At 33.9% G+C, this 19,576-nt stretch overlaps 2 protein-coding genes and 1 long non-coding RNA gene across 3 annotated transcripts; all 3 read left to right on the top strand.

The window, feature by feature from the left end:
• Positions 1 to 146: 146 nt before the first annotated feature.
• On the top strand, positions 147 to 2,120 carry LOC121783427 (acyl carrier protein 2, mitochondrial-like). The gene is made up of 2 exons (XM_042181495.1): positions 147 to 434; positions 1,649 to 2,120. The coding sequence occupies exons 1-2, from the start codon at positions 231 to 233 to the stop codon at positions 1,823 to 1,825; spliced, it is 381 nt and encodes a 126-aa protein (XP_042037429.1). The 5' UTR covers positions 147 to 230; the 3' UTR covers positions 1,826 to 2,120.
• Positions 2,121 to 2,775: 655 nt separating this feature from the next.
• LOC121784634 lies at positions 2,776 to 3,476 on the top strand. The gene is made up of 2 exons (XR_006046745.1): positions 2,776 to 2,830; positions 3,310 to 3,476. It is a non-coding gene; the product is annotated as an uncharacterized LOC121784634 (long non-coding RNA).
• Positions 3,477 to 5,274: 1,798 nt separating this feature from the next.
• On the top strand, positions 5,275 to 9,387 carry LOC121785557 (calreticulin-3-like). The gene is made up of 14 exons (XM_042184013.1): positions 5,275 to 5,430; positions 6,123 to 6,230; positions 6,388 to 6,580; positions 6,887 to 7,145; positions 7,290 to 7,346; positions 7,455 to 7,502; positions 7,651 to 7,737; positions 7,830 to 7,887; positions 8,002 to 8,069; positions 8,158 to 8,250; positions 8,332 to 8,388; positions 8,471 to 8,566; positions 8,788 to 8,817; positions 9,039 to 9,387. The coding sequence occupies exons 1-14, from the start codon at positions 5,307 to 5,309 to the stop codon at positions 9,048 to 9,050; spliced, it is 1,290 nt and encodes a 429-aa protein (XP_042039947.1). The 5' UTR covers positions 5,275 to 5,306; the 3' UTR covers positions 9,051 to 9,387.
• Positions 9,388 to 19,576: the final 10,189 nt, after the last annotated feature.

Raw genomic sequence — 19,576 nt, 5'->3', positions numbered from 1 at the left:
AAATGCTAAAAAAAATACGGTACTAAAGATAAATTTCTTTGATTATTAAATTGGGCTTTTGTGAGCAGGCTAAATATTTTAAATTATTTGAAAATGATTTAGCTGTACTATTTGGATTGGGAGTTTTACACTTGCAAAAGCCCAAACACAAACCCAAATTGAGCTCTGAAATCTGCTCAGAAGCTGAAAAATCCCAGTTTTCTCTCAATCTCCACACCTCCGCGATCGAAATGGCGGCGAGAAACGCTCTACTCAAGCACCTCAGAGTGAACGCCACCGCTTTGCCGCAGCTCCAAAACACTACCGGCGGCCTGTCTCAGCTCTTCAGACGCAATTTCTCCGATGAACCGAGGTGCTCTTTCCTTGAGAAGTCAGAGGTTACCGATCGGGTTCTCAACGTCGTCAAAAACTTTCAGAAAGTCGATCCGTCTAAGGTGAAGTTTATTTCGTTGTTATTTTTTGTTTTTTGTTTCATTTAGTGTTGTTAATTTAGGTTGAGAGCTGAAATTCGTTTGTATATGGAATGTGTTGAGGTAGCTTTTGTGTTTTATTGGCTTAAGGATTGTCTGTTTTTGGAATGTGATTAGTGTTTATCAAGCTGCAGATATTAGGGTTTGCAATTTCATAATTTGACATGCAGTAAAATTCGATAGGATAGGTTATGGCACTCTATTCGGAGCAAAGTATGCTAACCGTGTTGATTTTACGTTTTAGCTGTATTGATTTGGTTAGTGTTCATAGTAAAGACAATGGTAGCTTACTGTCTGTAATGTTCTGAAATTGAAGAATCAATAGAGGCTTTCGGATATATGGCTATATCCTCGTATCATAAATATTGATGGTGGTGCATTCTGGGATCAGTTCTCTTTGTTACAATTAATTTCGTTTCGGATGATTATAGTTAATTTGAAGCATCTTCTAGTTTAGGAATGGCAGACTATTGTATTGAATTTCTTGATTGATTGAGTTTGTCAAAGAATTGAGAGGTTGTATCTGTTGGGGTACAACTTCCAAAAGTATTGATTGTATTGAATTTCTTGATTGATTGTATTGATTTGTTTTTGGGTCACTCCCAAAAGTATCTTTCTAAGTTGCTACTGTAAGAAATGCCTGTTTTATCATAAAAAATGCATATGCTACTTAAAATAGCTTGTTTTGTTGTTTCCAAGACTTAGTACTGTATGTTTTCCAACTCAAATCAGATAGAAGATTATTGGAAGCTACGATCTTATTGAATGTTGTCAATGACTAATCTTCAGTCGGAAACTCTGACACCAGAGACTATGAAAGAATCTACGGGGATCAATCAAAGATATATTGTTCCTTGCATTGGTTAATCCTAATACTTTTGAGTGGTTGAAATAGAGATGCCTCTGAATTGTAGATGGTTTTTGGTTGGCTCATCCGCTAAATCAGTAGTTTCACATTATCCTCATAGTTGCGGAAACCAGATATGAAATGCATAGCAGTAATACTTTTCATTAAGTCAAAATTTAGGGCTGCTGTCATCTTCACAAGAAGTTCATAGTTCACAGCTTGTCTTCTCCTTTCTGATAACATGAGCATCACAGTGTTGGAATTCTGGTTTCACATTCTATTTTTTCTTTGTTCTTGGAAGACATTGATTCGACTCGATTGATTATTGCAGGTTACTCCAACCGCTCATTTCCAGAAAGATCTTGGACTGGATAGTTTAGATACCGTGGAAATTGTGATGGCTCTCGAAGAAGAGTTTTGTTTCGAGATTCCTGACAATGAAGCTGACAAGATCCAATCGCTCAATCTCGCTGTCGACTTCATCTCATCCCACCCCCAGGCGAAATAATGGGATATGGACTTGATTTTCTTCTCTTCATTCCAGTAAAAGCTATGCTGAGATGATGTTTGAATTCTTCTTTTTTTTCATTTTTCTTTATCATCCCAGAATTTTTATCATTATTATTTCTCATTATCTCCAGATTCCATTTGTAATTTGGGTTTTGCTTTGTTCTTCATAATTAATGTTGATGGGATACTCCATTTATGATCAAAACTCTGTTAGATCTCTCCTTCTTTACAACTGATCCACACTTGGGCCATGATTTTTCACGGTAATAAAAACATCTGTTTATTTTCTACTATTACCATTCATTTGTTCTTAGAGCATCCGCAATGGCGCTCGTCCCGGCGAACGTCCGACCGGCGTGCCGGACGTCCGCACGGGACGTCCGCCATTGTGCAAAGGTGACGCGGATACGGACGTCCGCTGCGGATACGGACGCTTGCTGCGGACACCGGAGTTCCGCGGCGTTCCCGGGACGTCCGTTGCGACGTCCTTGTAGACGTCCGTCATTGCGTTGATCCCACGGACGTCCGTGCGGATGTCCCAATTATTTTATATTTTTTTCGAAAATTCTATAAATACGGCTCGTTGAATTTCATTTCGTTCGCACCACTTGTATTAACGAGTATCTCTCTCTACGTTTCTTTTATATATCCAGAATGGCTGGTAGTGGTAGTGGTAGTGGTAGTGGTAGTGGTTTTGGTGCGGGCGGTAGTGGGGGGGGGGGTATGATGACATTATGAGGTGAATTCATGCACGTGTGCGGGAGGCAGCGGAGAGGGAGATACAGGTGGCCTTGGCGCCGGCGGTACCTCGACCTATCCATCGTCGATCTATAGTTGTAACGTGCTAGATGTTGAAGTCGTCCACGTAGGAATCATGCATTGTCGTTTAAAGTCTCGTCTCTTCTGACTCTAATCATGATACAATTTATCTTTCAAAAGGGTGATCGTTTACGAGGAAAGTGTGGTTGAAGAAGGGAATTATTTTAAAAGCTAAGCAATCGAGGTGGGCTTTTCTACCCTACTTTTACGTGGGTTGTTTTTAATACGGACTCTGTTCCGGAATTGTTTATGGAGGTGAACTGTTTGTCTTGCCAAATGTTTTGATTTGAAACCTATCTGAAGTGGTTTACCACATATGTTTAATCGAATTCGGGTCTGTTGGGCTGCGAACCCTCAGGCTAGTGTACACGAGACTGGGTGCCATCTGAGAGCAAGTTGGCCGGTCTAGATGACCTGGGGTGTGGCCACGCCCCTTGTCACCGTTTGGATCAGATAGTGTATGATTGAGGGAATAAGGGTGGCAATATCGGAAAATGACTGCGCAGTCGAATTTATGAAATATATTTTGGTGTACTTGGGTTATTTTCATTACACTCAAAACCCCAATGTTACACTGTTATGGCATGACAAACTATGATTTTGGCGTGTGTCCACTGAGTGCAATAAGTACTCAGCCCTGCATGTTGTTTTCTTAATGTGCAGGTTGAGCGGCGATGGGGAGGACGGATGTTGAGCAGTTAAAGTCAAAATGCGTTTCACTTTGTTTTGGATAATGTCGTGTCGTCATACCCGGCATTATCTGTCTCTTGATCTTTTTCCGCTGCTTGTAATCCGAAACAATGTTTTCATTTAAACTCTGGTTACTTAAACTTTTGAAATGTTGCTACAGTACCTTGTTTTAAAATGAATTTCCTTTTATTAAATGTCTTCGGGTCAAATATTCTTGTTTTTCCCCTTTCTTCCCCGCTTCTTTACTCCTCCCCTAGTCGCGGTCCACCGTACTTCCTATCCTTAGGAAATGCGGGCGTGACAATAGTACCCTGGAACCACCTCGCTGCACACCATTGGTTGTACGAGGATTACTTTGCTCCGGAGCCACGATTTGGGGAGAACGTGTTCCGGAGACGTTTTAGGATGCATCGTCCGCTCTTTCTGCGTTGCCATCGGCAATGTACGTATGGGTATACCCCATGACGAGGTCGAGCGAGTTCGTGCATTTGCCGACATGCGCAAAAAAAAAGCTCATATTCGACTCAAGGAAGATATAATTGAAGAAGTATGGCAACGAAGGGGTCATCGTGGATGAAATTTTTATTTGTTGAAATGTACTTTTTTTAGTTTTTTTTTTGAAATGTACCTTTCTTTTTTTATTTAATGAAAATTTTATTCTGTAATCGTTCCATAAATTTTAATTCCATAAATTGGTTAATTCCGTAAATTATTTAATTTGGTGAATTTGTGAATTTTATTAATGTGGGGAGTCCGTCGGGATGTCCTTGGGAATGTCCGCCACTGTGCAGTGGGAAATCCTTATGACATGGCAGGAGATGTTTTTGGGATGTCCGCAGGGACATCCGCACCACTGTGGATGCTCTTGCACCATTTCTTTTGTTTTGCTAGAGATGTGAAATATAGGAAAAAAAAAAATCACCCCAGATTCTATCGGTTATTATGATGAAGTGTAACTCAGTCAATTAAACATTCTCCATCATTCATAATCATATAGTAGTAGCCTACAGTATGCACAACACACTATTTTTGCAACGATATTGGTAGTGGAAAAGTAATTTTTTTTATAAATGCTACTACTACTAAAAAAAATTCATACTTATAATAATTTTCCACATAGGAAGACTTTGACTTGAACTCTTGAAGTGTGATTGTGAAAGTCTTCGGTAAACTCGAGTCTTTCCACATTGTTGCGAGACTTCGTCTATAGCCACGGTTTTCCTAATTACTAATTATTACTACGAAAAACACATTCTTGACCATTTTGTAGGAAAAATAAAATGAGATATTTATTATACACATCCTAAATTGAAAGAAAGTGTTGGCAATTGAAACATAAAATGAACATAAAAAAATATCCCACATCGGTGTACACAAAGAGCTTAATCCACTATCATGGGCCTCTCCTCCTATCACCAATTGGTTTTAGCATGGAACCCATAAATTTCTATCATGGTATCAGAGCGGGTCTCCTATCAACAAATCTAAGTATTAGAAACAAGATATTGTTCCATTCATATTACTCTCTTCGTTTCACGACTTCATTCAACATTTTTTTTGATGTCTCATTCGACTTAAATCTATTTTATTTTTTAATACGCACTTTAATGTTTTTTTAGGGTGTCTCCTCCGACTTCATTTATTTTTATTTTTAAATACTCAATTTATATTACATTAACATGTGAGCCACACATCTCTAAAGTCATTTATGAAGTGGAAAGTCACAAAAAATGAAGCAATAAAAAGCAAAAAAAAAAAGTTTTAGTAATAATGCTAATCTAATGGACAGAAGAATATCAATGAAGTAATCCTATTGGATGATAAAACGTGGTAGTAGGGCCCACAGTGGACTTCAAAGTCAATTAAAAATTCTAACACGGGGCACAATTGTAATAAACAGAAAATAAGTGGTCATAAATAAAAATCAAATTCTATATTAAATCAAACCAGATCATAGTTACCTACTTCCAATGTGCTTACTCAAAATGGGCAAATCTAAGCATAGATTGCTGCAATCGTTATCTGTTTTTATCGTTTCACTTCACCTGCTTCGCGCTTCGTTTGCTGAGGTTATATTTGAGGAGAGGTTTGATGGTAAGTTCCTTGAATTTTTCACTGTTTTGGAAGCAGCAATTTTAGTGTTTAGTGTGTTGCTGATTTAAAGCACTGACTTAATAAAATGGAATTTATCGCTTTTTCAGCTGATAAATGCTTATTTGAGTTAATTTGTGGATTTGTTAACTTGTTTGAAATAGGATCTGTAGTGATGCTGTTGACTGATTTTGAATTTGAGTTAGCTGTTTGGTGATTGTAGTGGATTATAGGTGGTTAGCTTCTGTGCAATACTGAGCTGATTTTTGTGTGTTGAAGTAATGTATTTTCTTCAATTGCTAGTGATTATTGTGTTTTGTAGGGGTGAGAGTTTGAGTGTGTTTGAGCTTACTGTGTTTTTCACTGTTTTGAAAAGAGCAATTTTAAGTGTTTAGTGTGTTTTTGGTTGAATCACTGAATTATAATGATGGAATTTATCGCCCTTTTCAGCTGCTAAATGGTTATTTGAGTTAAACTATGGATTTGATAACTTGTTTGAAAGAGGATCTGAAATGATGCTGATGGCTGATTTTGGATTTGAGTTAGCTTTTTGTGTGTGAAAGTTGTAAAACTTGTTGAGAGAATGTATTTTCTTCAATTACTAGTTATTATTGTGTTTTCTAGGGGTGAGAGATAGTGTATTGTATACTTGTATACACTAATATGTGTGTATTTTCTGTTTGCTGTGTGGGAAGATGGATGGAAGAGCCGGTGGGTTCACTCTGATTGGAAGAAGGCTGAGGGTAAAGCTGGCACATTTAAGCACGCGGCAGGGAAGTGGCATGGTGATCCCGATGACAGAGGTTCGATTTCTTTGCGTAAAACTCTTTGATTCGATGATGATTGATGCTTGGAGCAATACATGATGCTATAATTGTCTGAATAATACTTTTGTTTAAACTGATGATGCATACCTTGATTTGTTAAATGGAATGTGATTTTGTTATTATATGGTCTCAGGTATCCAGACTACCACTGATGCTAGGCATTATGCCATATCAGCAAAAATCCCGGAGTTCAGCAATAAAAATAGAACAATGGTAGTTCAGTATTCCATTAGGCTTGAACAGGATATTGAATGCGGCGGGGGTTATATCAAACTTCTCTCTGGTTATGTTAATCAAAAGAAATTTGGTGGTGACACGCCTTACAGGTATGTAGTCTTTGCATTTCAGCTAAATCGCTCCATTTATCGAAATGCAAAGCTGTTTACTTTATCATGCTGTACGTTTAAATGTTTTAAGTGTTTTTTTGTAAGTTTTTCCTTCTGCCAAAAATACTTGTAAGGGAACAATAAGATACCAATGCAGTAGTTATATTTTCTTTTGGTGGTGTTTCCTTTACTTAGATATATGCGTGTATAAACTCTTACAACTAGATTTTTCATCGAAAGTTAGTTGGATCTCAAGTCCGCCAGTTTTCAAGCTTCTAACCTATTTGAAACTCTCTTTTTCGCCAGCATGATGTTTGGACCTGATTTATGCGGCACCCAGACAAAGAAACTGCATGTCATACTGTCATATCAGGGTCAAAATTACCCTATCAAGAAGGATTTGCAATGTGAAACGGACAAGCTAACACATTTTTACACCTTCATTCTTCGGCCTGATGCATCATATAGCGTTCTTATTGATGGTCGTGAAAGAGATTCTGGAAGCATGTACACAGATTGGGATATTCTACCTCCCCGGAAAATTAAAGCAGTGAATGCCAAAAAGGTTGTTATCTGCTACTTATCTTCCAGCTGGCTATAATGTGTTCTCATTGCCCCTACTTGCAGGCTATCTCCAGTATTACTTCACCACATCTATCAACTATTATTACATGAAATGACTTATTTGTTTCCGAAACTATGATGACAGCCTGCTGACTGGGATGATAGAGAATACATAAATGACCCTGATGATGTCAAGCCTGAGGTATTGCAATTTACATCTATAATGGTTTTTTTATAAGATTTTGTCAGCATGTGTGTGTGTTTTTTTTCTCTTCTTGGTCAAGATTTTTACTTGTGCATGACATTGTAGGGATATGATACTATTCCACGAGAAATACCCGATCCAAAGGCAAAACAGGTTAGTTCGGTTCACTAATATAGTAATATCACAACCATAATTCCCACAAACTCGTCACATGCAATTTGATTGTGTATGGTTGTCATCAATTCTCTGGGCATAAACTTTTTTTTAATCTGATCTTAATTATTTGTATTACTCCAAGCAGCCTCATGACTGGGATGAAGATGAAGATGGAAAATGGAGACCACCAAGAATTCCGAATCCGAGATACAGAGGGCCATGGAAGCCTAAGGTATACCCACTTGCTCAGGACATCACCTAGAGAGACTCTGGTCATTTTTACATTAAAATCAAATTGATGGTATTTTATTCTTCTTATCACAGCGAATCAAGAATCCTAATTACAAAGGAAAATGGAAGATCCCTTGGATTGACAATCCTGGTAAAGCACATCATTGTAACTTAGACTCTCATTTCAGTGCTTTTGAGTTTGAGAAGTTGTGTCTGGTTGTTTTGAATTCTACTTAGTCTTTCATCTGCTTTTCGTCTTGCTCAGAGTTTGAAGATGATCCCGATCTATATGTCCTGAAGCCCATCAAGTATGTTGGCATTGAAGTTTGGCAGGTGGGTTTACGTGTTCTGTTGCTACGCTAATGTATTTTACCATTTTCAGCATAACTGAGATTGGAGTTTCACTTTGGTGTGGTTGCAGGTGAAAGCAGGTGCTGTTTTTGACAACATTTTAATTTGTGATGATCCTGACTACGCGAAGAGCGTAGTCGAGGAAGTATTTGCTAATAGGGAGGTGGGCATCTTCTCCTATCTGTCTTAAAAGCTCATTTAAATTAACTAGCTTCTAACTTTATATTGTATCTTGGAACTTTAGCTTGAAAAAGAAGCCTTTGAGGAAGCAGAGAAGATCAGAAAAGCTAGAGAGGAAGAGGTTTCACCTTAACTAAATAATGACTTATTTCATTTCTCATGAAAAGATGGACATATAAATTTTTTTTCTCTCTCAAACGCAGGAAGCACAGCGAGCAAGGGAAGACGGTGAAAGGAGGAGAAAAGAAAGGGGTTATGACAGAAGGCATCGGGACCGGTACAGGGACAAATACAGGAGGGTAAGTTATTTTTTTCCAAAGATAATTCATTTTCATAATGGATTAATGTAGTATCGGTTAATGGCAGCGGTTGAAACACCCTGGCTTGGTTAAGATTCATAATATGATAGTTGAGACATAGGCTCGAAGAGATTGCTCATGATTCATTATTGCTCATATTACTGCCAATTGTTTTCTTGAAGCAACTAACATCTTAATCTGGATTTTTTTCCTTTGTGCAGCACCGTGATTACATGGATGACGATTATCACGTAAGTATTTCATATTACTTCTAGTTGTCAATAATGCATTGCATTCCCAACATCTTGAGTAAAATTTTCGTGTTAGAACCAGTTTAAAAACTATATCTTAGTTAGGAATCTAAAGTTGTGAGCAAATAATGCATATATCTTTTGATGTTTGAACAGTGACCTTTGCAATGTCCATCTGAAACTCCGCACTCAAAATGTTGTTTTTTTGTTATGTTTTGCAGGATGAACTCTAGACGCCGTCTTCGTGCATAACTGGGAAATCATTCCATAGCCCGCCTTCTCTGTCTGAAATCGTTCAAGTGTGAGAGTACCATTTTGTGTAATGGAAATTGGAATCCAAGGAAGAGAAGAGGTTCTTGAGAGTAATTGCCCCTTTGTTGAATTGTTATTACTTATTAGTCTTCCAATTTCCTAAACAAGGAAAGTCTTCTTGTTCAGGTTGTCTGTATTCGGTAGCTTCAAACACTGCATTTAGTATGATACTTTTCCTATTTTTCTTTTCTATTGTTCATTTACCTTGTTGAGTTTATTGCCAATAAATTATAGTAGTATCCAACTTTTAACTTTTAATCCACTCTACTTTTTTGTCCAGAAAAAACATTAACTTTTAAATTCCAAAGCTAGCATACAACAATTCATATTTTGACATCTAAAACACAAGATAGATGAATTTATTCAAGAGTCTAAAAATCCATTCTAATTCATTCATATTGATTACTTAATTACACAATATCAACAGATGACAGAATAGTAGTAATAGAAAATGTCAACACAATATCAACACAGCATCAACCGTTGACATTGTGTTGACATTTTTTGTTGCTGCTATTTTATCATCTGTTGATATTTTCTAACGATCCAGATCATAGTTTGGAGTTTGTACAATATTTAGAGTTTACATTTGATCACATTCCATAGAGTATGATGCACGCAAGCCTCTCGTAGGACGTGATCGGACAGTGGCAATCACTCTTTTCCCTTGCATAAGATGTTGTGTAGTCTTGTGCGCGATGTCCTCCGCTAAAAACACAACTCTATTACGATAGAATGTAAACTCGTACCAAATTCCAAAAATACAAAAAATCGATAAACTGTTTGTTGATTATAAAAAGTAGAATGAGTCAAAAGCCAAAATTAATCTTTAACTCAATAAATTGGCAACCCTATAAATATATTAGTACAACAATAGTTAGATAACATATCATAAGTAAATTATTTCTTCCTCTTCTTCACCTTGACAACACTGAGAGCAGGAAATCAGGTCGGGGGCGAGAATTCCGATCCACCACATCTCCTCCTCGTCGAAGGTCCACGTCGGCCAGCTCCACCCTTCATCCCAACCGTTGCCGTTCTCCAAATTTTCGATCAAATCAAGCGGAAGACAAACATGGGAATATTCACCCTCGTTTTCCTTCATCATCAATGAGGCCTTCTTTTCTAGTGGAGTATAAATTGAACTTACAATTTATTTGAATATAGATATGATTTCCCAATATATATATATATTTAAAGAATTTGTATTGAATAATTTCTAGTCATTTATCCCAAAGAGCAAACAGACAATGGAACATTTAAAGAAATAGTACTGAAATAGTGTTTGCATGGCTCAGTCCTGTCTGTACAAATAAAGCTGATGAAGATTCATATGTATTACTCTTTTTGTCACTTATTTTCAGATTTTATTTTAATTTTTCTTGTTTGTATGCATTTGATTCTTTTCTAATGGAAATGAAAATTTATGACAGTTACCCACAATTTAATTAAGGTATATGACATTAATATTTTGTGTGTCATCAATAATAAATTGCCAACCATGCATCATTATGTATGATATTAATATCCAAAAAATTGAGATGACTAATGAATAGTACCTGTTTATTTCAGTTTTTTAAGAAAAACTTTACAAATGAATGATTGTATTAGGGACCTTTTAATTATATGTTTGGGTTTCAATTTTTTTAGTTCACGGTATTATGTCTGCCCAATTTAAGATTGAATTACTATATTCACATTCTTATTGAATTGGAAATAGAATTTTGAACTTTAAATTAAATTATCATATTTTCTATAATGCATTAATTAAAATTTTATTAAATTTAATAGAGTGATTGAAATATCAAGATTTCAAACATTGTTGTAGAGAAAAATTTATTTAAAACATCGAGTAACAAATGTTAGGCAAAAACTTAACATTTAGATCAAAGGATATCACACGAAAATATTGAGCATCAAATAGAAATTAATGCATAATCACAAATCTAAACAAATACTACTACATAATTAGGTCAAATTAAAAGTAACAAACTACATGAAATGAGGAAACCTTAACAAAAAAAAAAGAGTGTTACCTAAATTAACAGTGAACTCTTAAAATGAAAAATGTTGAGCTGAGCATGGGAAAGAAATCCAAACCTCCATTTCCCACAGTGGCGGCGCCATGGACCGACCGAACTGCCGGATGATTTGACGATGAATATCCTGCAAAGGCTACACACTGAAGAGATACTAAAGAGTGCTCAAAAAGTGTGTAGTAATTGGTAGAGAGTCTGCAAAATTCCTACCATGTGGCGCGTGATTAACGTGGATTATGGACGTTGCACGAACCGCGACCAATTTGGGAACATTTGCCATCGCGCAGTGGATCTTAGCGAGGGACAATTGGTCGAGCTCAAGCTCTCCGGTGTTTATGTCCATGGCTTGCTAAATTATGTAGCCCAACGGTATAATTCCTCAATTCACTTTGTTTGCTTAACTTTTTTGTGCTATAAGGTGTCGTTTAGTTGCTTTGACAATATTATAGCACGATTAGTGGCGGATCCCAAATTTAACATGGTATTCTCTCTTTTAAACCTAATATAGTGTGAATTTTTAACTAACAAGCAAAAACACCAACTATATAGTCATTATTCTACATAGCTGTAACATAGATAGTCTGCGAAACGAGTCATAAATATTCGTTTTCTTACGTTTAGAACCTCTAATTCGATATGGTTTATGTTATACTCTTGACAGATCAAGCCATCTTCGACGCCTTACACTTTTAGAATACGACACAATTCCTTATAACAAGGAGTGTGATACACTTGGTTTCACCAAGGAAATAAAAGATCTCCCACGATTGGAAGAGTTGCACCTTTACTTGAGCCATACACTTGATCGATCCACATATGTTGAAGCCATCGACATCTCTTGTCCCATGTTGAACTCATTTACATACGCTTGTTGGTCTGGAATTTTCACACTTTGCTGAAGCAATAGGAAAAAACATGTCTAGTCTAATATGCAGCACCTCCTAGTTTTCGTAGCTGATATGAAAATTAATGGACTAGAATCGATTCTCGATGGCTGCCCGCGACTCAAATCACTCGTGCTTCCGCAACACTGCGGTCTCGATCTAGAAGGGCCTTTAGGTTGATATTTTCCAACTAGGATATTAGGTGGAATATATTTAAATAATTAATATATGATGTGTTATTTTATAATGGAAAAGTTAACGGTTCCGTTAAATAATGATTGTAATATATCGAATATGAAAGTACAAGGACTTACTAAAACGGAAAAATAGTATAAGGATCTATTGAAATAAACAATCAAAGTACAAAGACTTAAGGATGTGTTTTGCCATAAGAATATTCAGATAACATATTCATAAATATTAAACTAATTTGTGATATCTTCATCTTCTTCTTCATCTCGACCGTACTGAGAGCAGAAAATTGGGTCGGGGCCGAGAACTCCGACTCCGATCCACCACATCTCCTCCTCGTCGAAGGTCCACGTCGGCCAGCTCCACCCGTCATCCCAATCGCTGTCATTCTCCAATTTTTCGATCAAATCAAGCGGAAGAGAAACATGGGAATATTCACCCTTGCTTTCTTCCATCATCAAAATTAAACCCTGATTTCTTTGAACTTAGGATATGATTTCTCAACTTAGACATATATTATATATATAAAGAAATTGTATTGAATCATTGAATCATAAATGTAAGTCAAGTTTATCCCAAAGAGCAAAATGTCAATTGAAGCATTAAAAGAAATAGTACTGAAATAGTATTTGCATGGCGCAGTCGTGACTGTACAAAGCAAACGGGTGAAGATTCACATTATTACTATTTTTTTTTGTCACTTATTTTCAGATTTTAATTTTAATTTTTCTTGTTTGTATGTATGATCATTTTAAAATGGAAATGAAAATTTATGATATACTACCTATAATTTAATTAAAGTATATTGGATTAATGTTTGTGCGTCGTTAATAATAAATGGTCCAATGACTCCAATCATCACATTCATTAAGAGATTTAGAGATTAATATATAATCCAAAATTGAGAATTTGAGATGATAAGGAGTAATGAATACCTGCAATTTTTTTTTAAAGAATAGACTTTCAAATTGAGGGTTGTATTAGGCACAATTTATATGATTGGATAGGTGTAGCCCAATTTAAAATTTGATTTAATTTTTGGTTTTCTTGGTGGATTTTCTTTATTCTTAATACTCCTATTATACTTTTTAAATCGTGATTTAAGGAGTTTGTATCGATGGTCATATGAGCATTGCTAGAAGTTACTGTGTGCTGCAAGATCGATATCTACTCGCATTATTGTGCGAAGCTTTGTTTGTTTTTGTTATTCTTTTAATTTACTCTTGTTATTTAACTGGTGCTGCTAATATATGTATTGTCACTGATCTGGATGTGCTTAATTAACTAGTCATATTTTTTTGCTTTAAACATTTTTTCATTACAGAAAAGCACTGCTCATCCTCACTTAATTTTAAAATTTATATCTAAGAACTATGAAAATATATAAAGCAATAATAATTTGTATCTAGTGTCTGGATATTTTTCCATTAAAAAATGGACTGATCATCCTCACTTAATTCGAAAATATATAAAACAAGTACAAATAATTTATTTCTAGTGTACTTGTTATAGCCTTGAAGGTTCACGCATAGTGACATGAGCCATAAGCTATAAAATAAAAGAAAAAAAACAAGGTCGTCAACACAAATAATATATATACACCGCAAAATATAGTATTAATTATTAGCTACAATAATCAATTCTTAATCACAAAAATATAATATGCATGTAGTAATATTTCAAGAAAATAATTAAGTTGGTCATATTCTGGTTCCATCATACTCACAAATTTTAAAAATTCAGATTTATATCTTAATATTCATATATGAAGTGACAAGGAGAATGCCGATTACAATCTTCACCACGAGCATCATATTCATATCTGATGTTACATTCGAAATTTGAATTTATATCTTCATATTCAGAATCTTCATCAACTTGACAACACACATAACAACTACCCAACCATATCATCATGTTAAAACACATATATGTCACAAAACAATATATTACATGTAATCGGCCTGAATATTTGGAATTGTCATACTTGCAAAAAATGTTAAACTTCTTATTTTCCGGTTGATTCTTAAAATTCTCAGCTGGACCAAAACTAGATCAAACTTCATGATTTTTCCGACAATTGAATGAGTGAACTTACAAGGATCGACGGGAACGACATGGGCGATATCAGGATCGCATTCGTTAGTAAGTCTGTAGACAAGATTGACGACATAATTAGCATGGGCTGAAATTACAGGGGGGAAATAGCATGCACCTCCCTCTCTAATACTTGTACAATCCTCAAATCTGCAATTATAATCTACAAATTTTTGCATCCTGTCCGGATCAACCGTTACTTTCAAGACACACCAAGAGCCATAAATAAAATCAAGTTTATTTCATCAATTACTATAGAGAAATTAAATAGCGTGCACTGATTAAAAAAATAAAATAAAACTATTATTGATGTTAATTGAAGATGAAAAATGCATACTTACTTGATTATTGACAACTATTTTGTTCCTTCCATCTACTGCACATACAATCATCAATAGACACGAGAGAAGCAAATAGATAGTCTTTTTCTCCATGATGAAAATGAAAATCGAACAATGAAATGAAATCCAAGTATTCATGTATTAAGACTTAGGTTATATATATATATATATATAAGGAGAGTTTTGATAAAATAAAAATTAATCTTAATTCATAATCTTAAAGAAATAATACTGAGATAGTGTTTGCGTAGCTCAGTCGTATCTGTAAAGAGCAAGCTGGTGAAGATTCACATTAATTACGTTTTAAATTTTTTTGTCACTTAGTTTCAGATTTTAATTTAGTTTTTCTTGTCTGCATGTATATATCTGATTCATTTTTTATGGACATTTAATTTTTGGTTTTCTTGGTGGATTCTCCTTTATCTTGATATTTATGATAATAAATAAAGTAATCTTAATTAATGCATAATCACCAAATCTAAACTTTATGCTCTTCTAATATAAAGGCTAGATTTGAATCTTTAATACTTATAAGTTATAACTAATTATGTATATTTTTAGATAAAGAAAATCAGGAAATGTAGATTTTGGATTGTTAAGGAATCTCCAATTCTCATACATTATGCGATTCTGAAAATGATCTGATTTATATTATGTAATGCACTCTCTCACGTTATGAACTAGGCGAGAAGCGAAATTGTTTTTCAAAAAAAAATCAATGATCAATTTCAAATATATTTGGTTTACAAATTTAATGACCTTTACTTATGCGTAGAAATGATCTGATTTATATTTTTAAAGCTATAATACCCTTATTTTTTATAATTAAATCATATGATATGCTATTTTGGGTAGAGATAAATTAAAATATAAATTTTAATAGTTTCTATTATAGCAAAAAACATTATATTTCTGAATCACGAACTTTTCAATAGATACATTGAACTACTGAAAACAAAACGAGCACTTGTTGTAGATTCGTCCATCGCAGCGTTCATGGATAGCGGCATGTGCCATAAGCTACACAAAAGAGTAAAAATAATGAATCAAAACAATTAGCTCTAATAATTAATTCTTAGTTACAAAAAAATAAAACACGTACATATATTAAAAATAAGGGAAAATTGCAAAAAAACTTGGTCAAATTCTGATCCACTTGCACTTGGCCGGAAAAATTGTGAAGTTTAACATTATTCACAATTGTCTCGCGAGCCTTTATTTGAGTAATATCATATCTTTTGACATGATATCCGAAAGTTGAAAAAAACGCTTAACAACTACCTAGGTACCCGAATATTTTGAGGTGAGATGATTGCGAAATATGTTAAACTTCATATTCTTTTCAACTGATTTTTAAAGTTGCCGGCCAAACCAGAATTCAACCAAATTTCATAACTTTTTCAACAATTGAAACGAGCGAACTTACAAGGATCGATTAAGACAATATTGGCAATATCGGGATTGCATTCAGAAGTACGCCTATAGACAAGATCGATGACATAATTTGCATGGGCTGGAATGAGGGGTGGATCAAAGCATGCACCTCCTATTTCAATACTTGAACAATCCATTAATTTGCAGTAGTAAGCTGTAAATTTTTGCAGCTTCTCTGGATCAGCAGTTAATTTTGCGATGCACCAACCTCCCTAAATAAAATCAAATGTATTTCATCAATTACTAGAGAAATTTATAACACTAAATAAAAAAAATGAAATGATATGATTTTTAATGTAGAATGAAGGAAAAGTGTATACTTACTATATCTTTGACAAGTATTTTGTTGCGTCCATCTACTCCACACACAATTATTAATAGACAAGAGAGAAGCAAATAGTAAGTACTTTTCTCCATGATGAAAATGAAAATTGAACAATGAAAATCCACTAGTTGATGTATTAAGATTTTTATGTTATATTTATATAGATATAGATATGTAATGTTAAGTGGAAAATAAATGTGAAATTCAAACGGTATATGAGACAGTATATAAAAAGTTGGAAACATTTAACTATAATTAGTTTGATGTCTTTGGAAGTGATCAGAAAATAAATTCATGCATAACATTTCTTTTTGTATGTGTACAATTGGAATATTTAAAGAGACTAAAATAATTATGCTTATTGTGTACCATAATTATGCTTTACGAAAAAAATGATGTATCATAGCTATATAAAGGCATTAAATATTATCAGCACGCTTAAATAGAAGGTCATGATATTTTTAAATTGACTAAAATGTTCTCAAAGTCAAAAATTGAAAAAAATGGTAACAAAAAAGAACGCGATTACTTTTATATACATGGTCTATACCGAAAATATACAAATACAATTATACTTGGACCTTTTTTATAGTTGACTCTTTCTTTTTATATGTATATGCTACTTTTTTTAGGGGTAATTATTACATACAATAATAAATGGTCCAACCATCGATCACCACATTCATGCAATTAAATACCTGCATTCATGTATAGAAGACCTTTTAAATTGACTATTGTTTTTACATATAGTCAAACACCCCTAAATACTATCCACCCACATCATCATTTGTGTGAGACACGTACATAACACATCAACAATATATCCACATAGACGACTTGAATTTTTCGACGCTAGACAATCGCAAACAATATTAAACTTCATGATTTTTCCGACTATTCTCGTCGAAAATAATAAAAAACCATAATTGGGTTAGTGTGAGCTTACATAGATCATTGTAACGATATGGCCAAGATCAGTATTGCACACATAAGAGCGTTCAATGGCGGCGCAGAAAAAAATTGTGGTAGGGGCTGAACTGTATATACTTTCTTGTTCGCGAATAATTATCTCATATTTTCTTATAGTCCACCGTCGAAGAATAATTTTATGTAAATTAATATATAAAGTAGAAGTATTACACAAATTTAATATTTTTTTTCACTCATATTTCTCTACTATTCTTAGAACTCGAACATAATTATAATAAAAAAAATGAAAATAATATATCATGGATGGAGAATATTTTTATAGTAATATATAGCATATATATTTGAGAAAAATATATATGTATTAAACAAAATATTAAAATTTCAATTAAAACACCTCAAAATCTAATTATATAATCACAAACTCGACATCTTAAACTTAAATCATGTGAAGATCAATTATTTTTCAATTAATTACAAATCCTATACGAAATAAATTACACATTCAATCCATGATATTTTTTTCAATTTTAATTTTTTATTTTTATACCAATAAAGTAAATATTAAAAATTCTTTTAAAATAAATATTTACATAATTGAATTGAATTGAAAAGAAAATGAATAAAAAGTTTAATTAATCACTAAACTTAATTACAAAATAAAAGTATGAGCCAATTTAAAAATGTGAGACACACACGGCTCTAATTTCTACAACTAAAATAACACTAATTAAAAATATCATTTATTAGTATTATTCACTTTGGGAATTGAGTCATCTTCTTCCCCAAAACTATATCAACCCTTTTTATTTAACTTAAGTTCAGTTCCCCACCAACACACACAAAAACCATTTTAAAAGTTCAACCCTTCCTATCATTCAACTTTCAGAGATTTATTCTTCATTGGCATTAATTTGGTGAGGGCTGATATGAGTACTTGAAATTTTTGAAATTTTTTAAAGTAGAAAAAACACAAAAAAATACTTCTTGGGAGGGGCTTAAGCCCTTCTCCCTCCCTTATAGTGTCCGCCAATGAGAGCGCTTGTAGATAAAATCGAGGAAATGATTTGAATGACTGAACAATCCACTAGATTGCAATAGTAATCTATATATTTTTGCATCTTCTCCGGCCTTGCAGTTATTTTAGCAATACACCAAGTATTATCCTAGAACACTTGCTACAATATTACATGATAAATCTCTCTCTCACTCTCTCTTATAGTGATCACCTAGAACATTTGCTACAATATTTTCTAATACACTACTATAAAGTGGATTCTATTTTAAAAAAGAAAATCCTGCACAATCCATCTCCTCCATCTTCTCTGGTATACTAGAAGATTTTGTAGCAAATGTTGTACATGTCCCCTTCCGCTTATTAAAATAGTTCAATTTATGCAAAGTTTATGTAAATTGTAACACAAAAGTCTTGAAAACGATCGGTTTCACCTACAAATATATTTTTTAACAAATTTTTGTTTAAAAACTATATATTGCACGAAATATCATAAAAATAATATATTTAACACTTTTTTTTATTTTACTTTGCTAAATCTAACCATATCCCTTTAATTTCTCAAACTAATATTTTGAATACATTTTTTCTGAACTCTGAATTAAAGATTAAAAAAAAAGTATACTTACAACAATTTTGACACCTAATTTGCTACGTTCATCTGCTCCACAAATAATCATCGATAGACGGCAGGAAGAGAGTTTTCTTTTCCATGATAAATGCGGATTTTGAACAAGAGAGAGTCTTCTTTTCCATGATGTGTCGAGACTTAGTTAGGTTCTTTATATATATAAAAAATCTCGATGGTGAATGATGTGAAATTAAAAATGATAATAGGAGGTTCAATGATATACCTTATTAATATTACCTACAAAATGGTATGCCACTTAATATAGATTACTTTGATTTTGGATATAAATATATTTTTACTCGATTAATAAAAGGAATTAATTATGCATAATGCGTTGCTTTTTTTTTTCTAACTGTAACGTATGGATTGATTTGTCGATCGATTACCTTTTCTATATATAATGCACATTTATTGTATGCCTTTCAATTTTTCGCCATTGATTCTTCGTGTTGCAACTTGATTCTCACTAGCCTAACATGGGTGTCCCGTCGTCGAAGAGGGCGGTGCCCGCTAAAATGGGTTGATCTTTCGCCATTGTTGTCGCCAATATCACATTAATTTT

The sequence above is a fragment of the Salvia splendens genome, chromosome 21, assembly GCF_004379255.2.
Source record: "Salvia splendens isolate huo1 chromosome 21, SspV2, whole genome shotgun sequence".
In the NCBI taxonomy this organism is placed as follows: Eukaryota; Viridiplantae; Streptophyta; class Magnoliopsida; order Lamiales; family Lamiaceae; genus Salvia; species Salvia splendens.
The sequence above is the reverse complement of the archived record's forward strand: the minus strand, read 5'-3'. Positions and strand labels throughout refer to the sequence as shown.

Bases quoted from the DNA above. Each gene is read 5' to 3' on its own strand.
- LOC121783427 (XM_042181495.1), top strand. From the start codon at position 231: ATGGCGGCGAGAAACGCTCTACTCAAGCACCTCAGAGTGAACGCCACC. The intron at 435-1,648 runs GTGAAGTTTATT...TGATTATTGCAG, and splicing joins AGAAAGTCGATCCGTCTAAG to GTTACTCCAACCGCTCATTT.
- LOC121785557 (XM_042184013.1), top strand. From the start codon at position 5,307: ATGTGCTTACTCAAAATGGGCAAATCTAAGCATAGATTGCTGCAATCG. The intron at 7,503-7,650 runs GTTAGTTCGGTT...TACTCCAAGCAG, and splicing joins CCGATCCAAAGGCAAAACAG to CCTCATGACTGGGATGAAGA. The intron at 7,888-8,001 runs GTAAAGCACATC...CGTCTTGCTCAG, and splicing joins CCCTTGGATTGACAATCCTG to AGTTTGAAGATGATCCCGAT.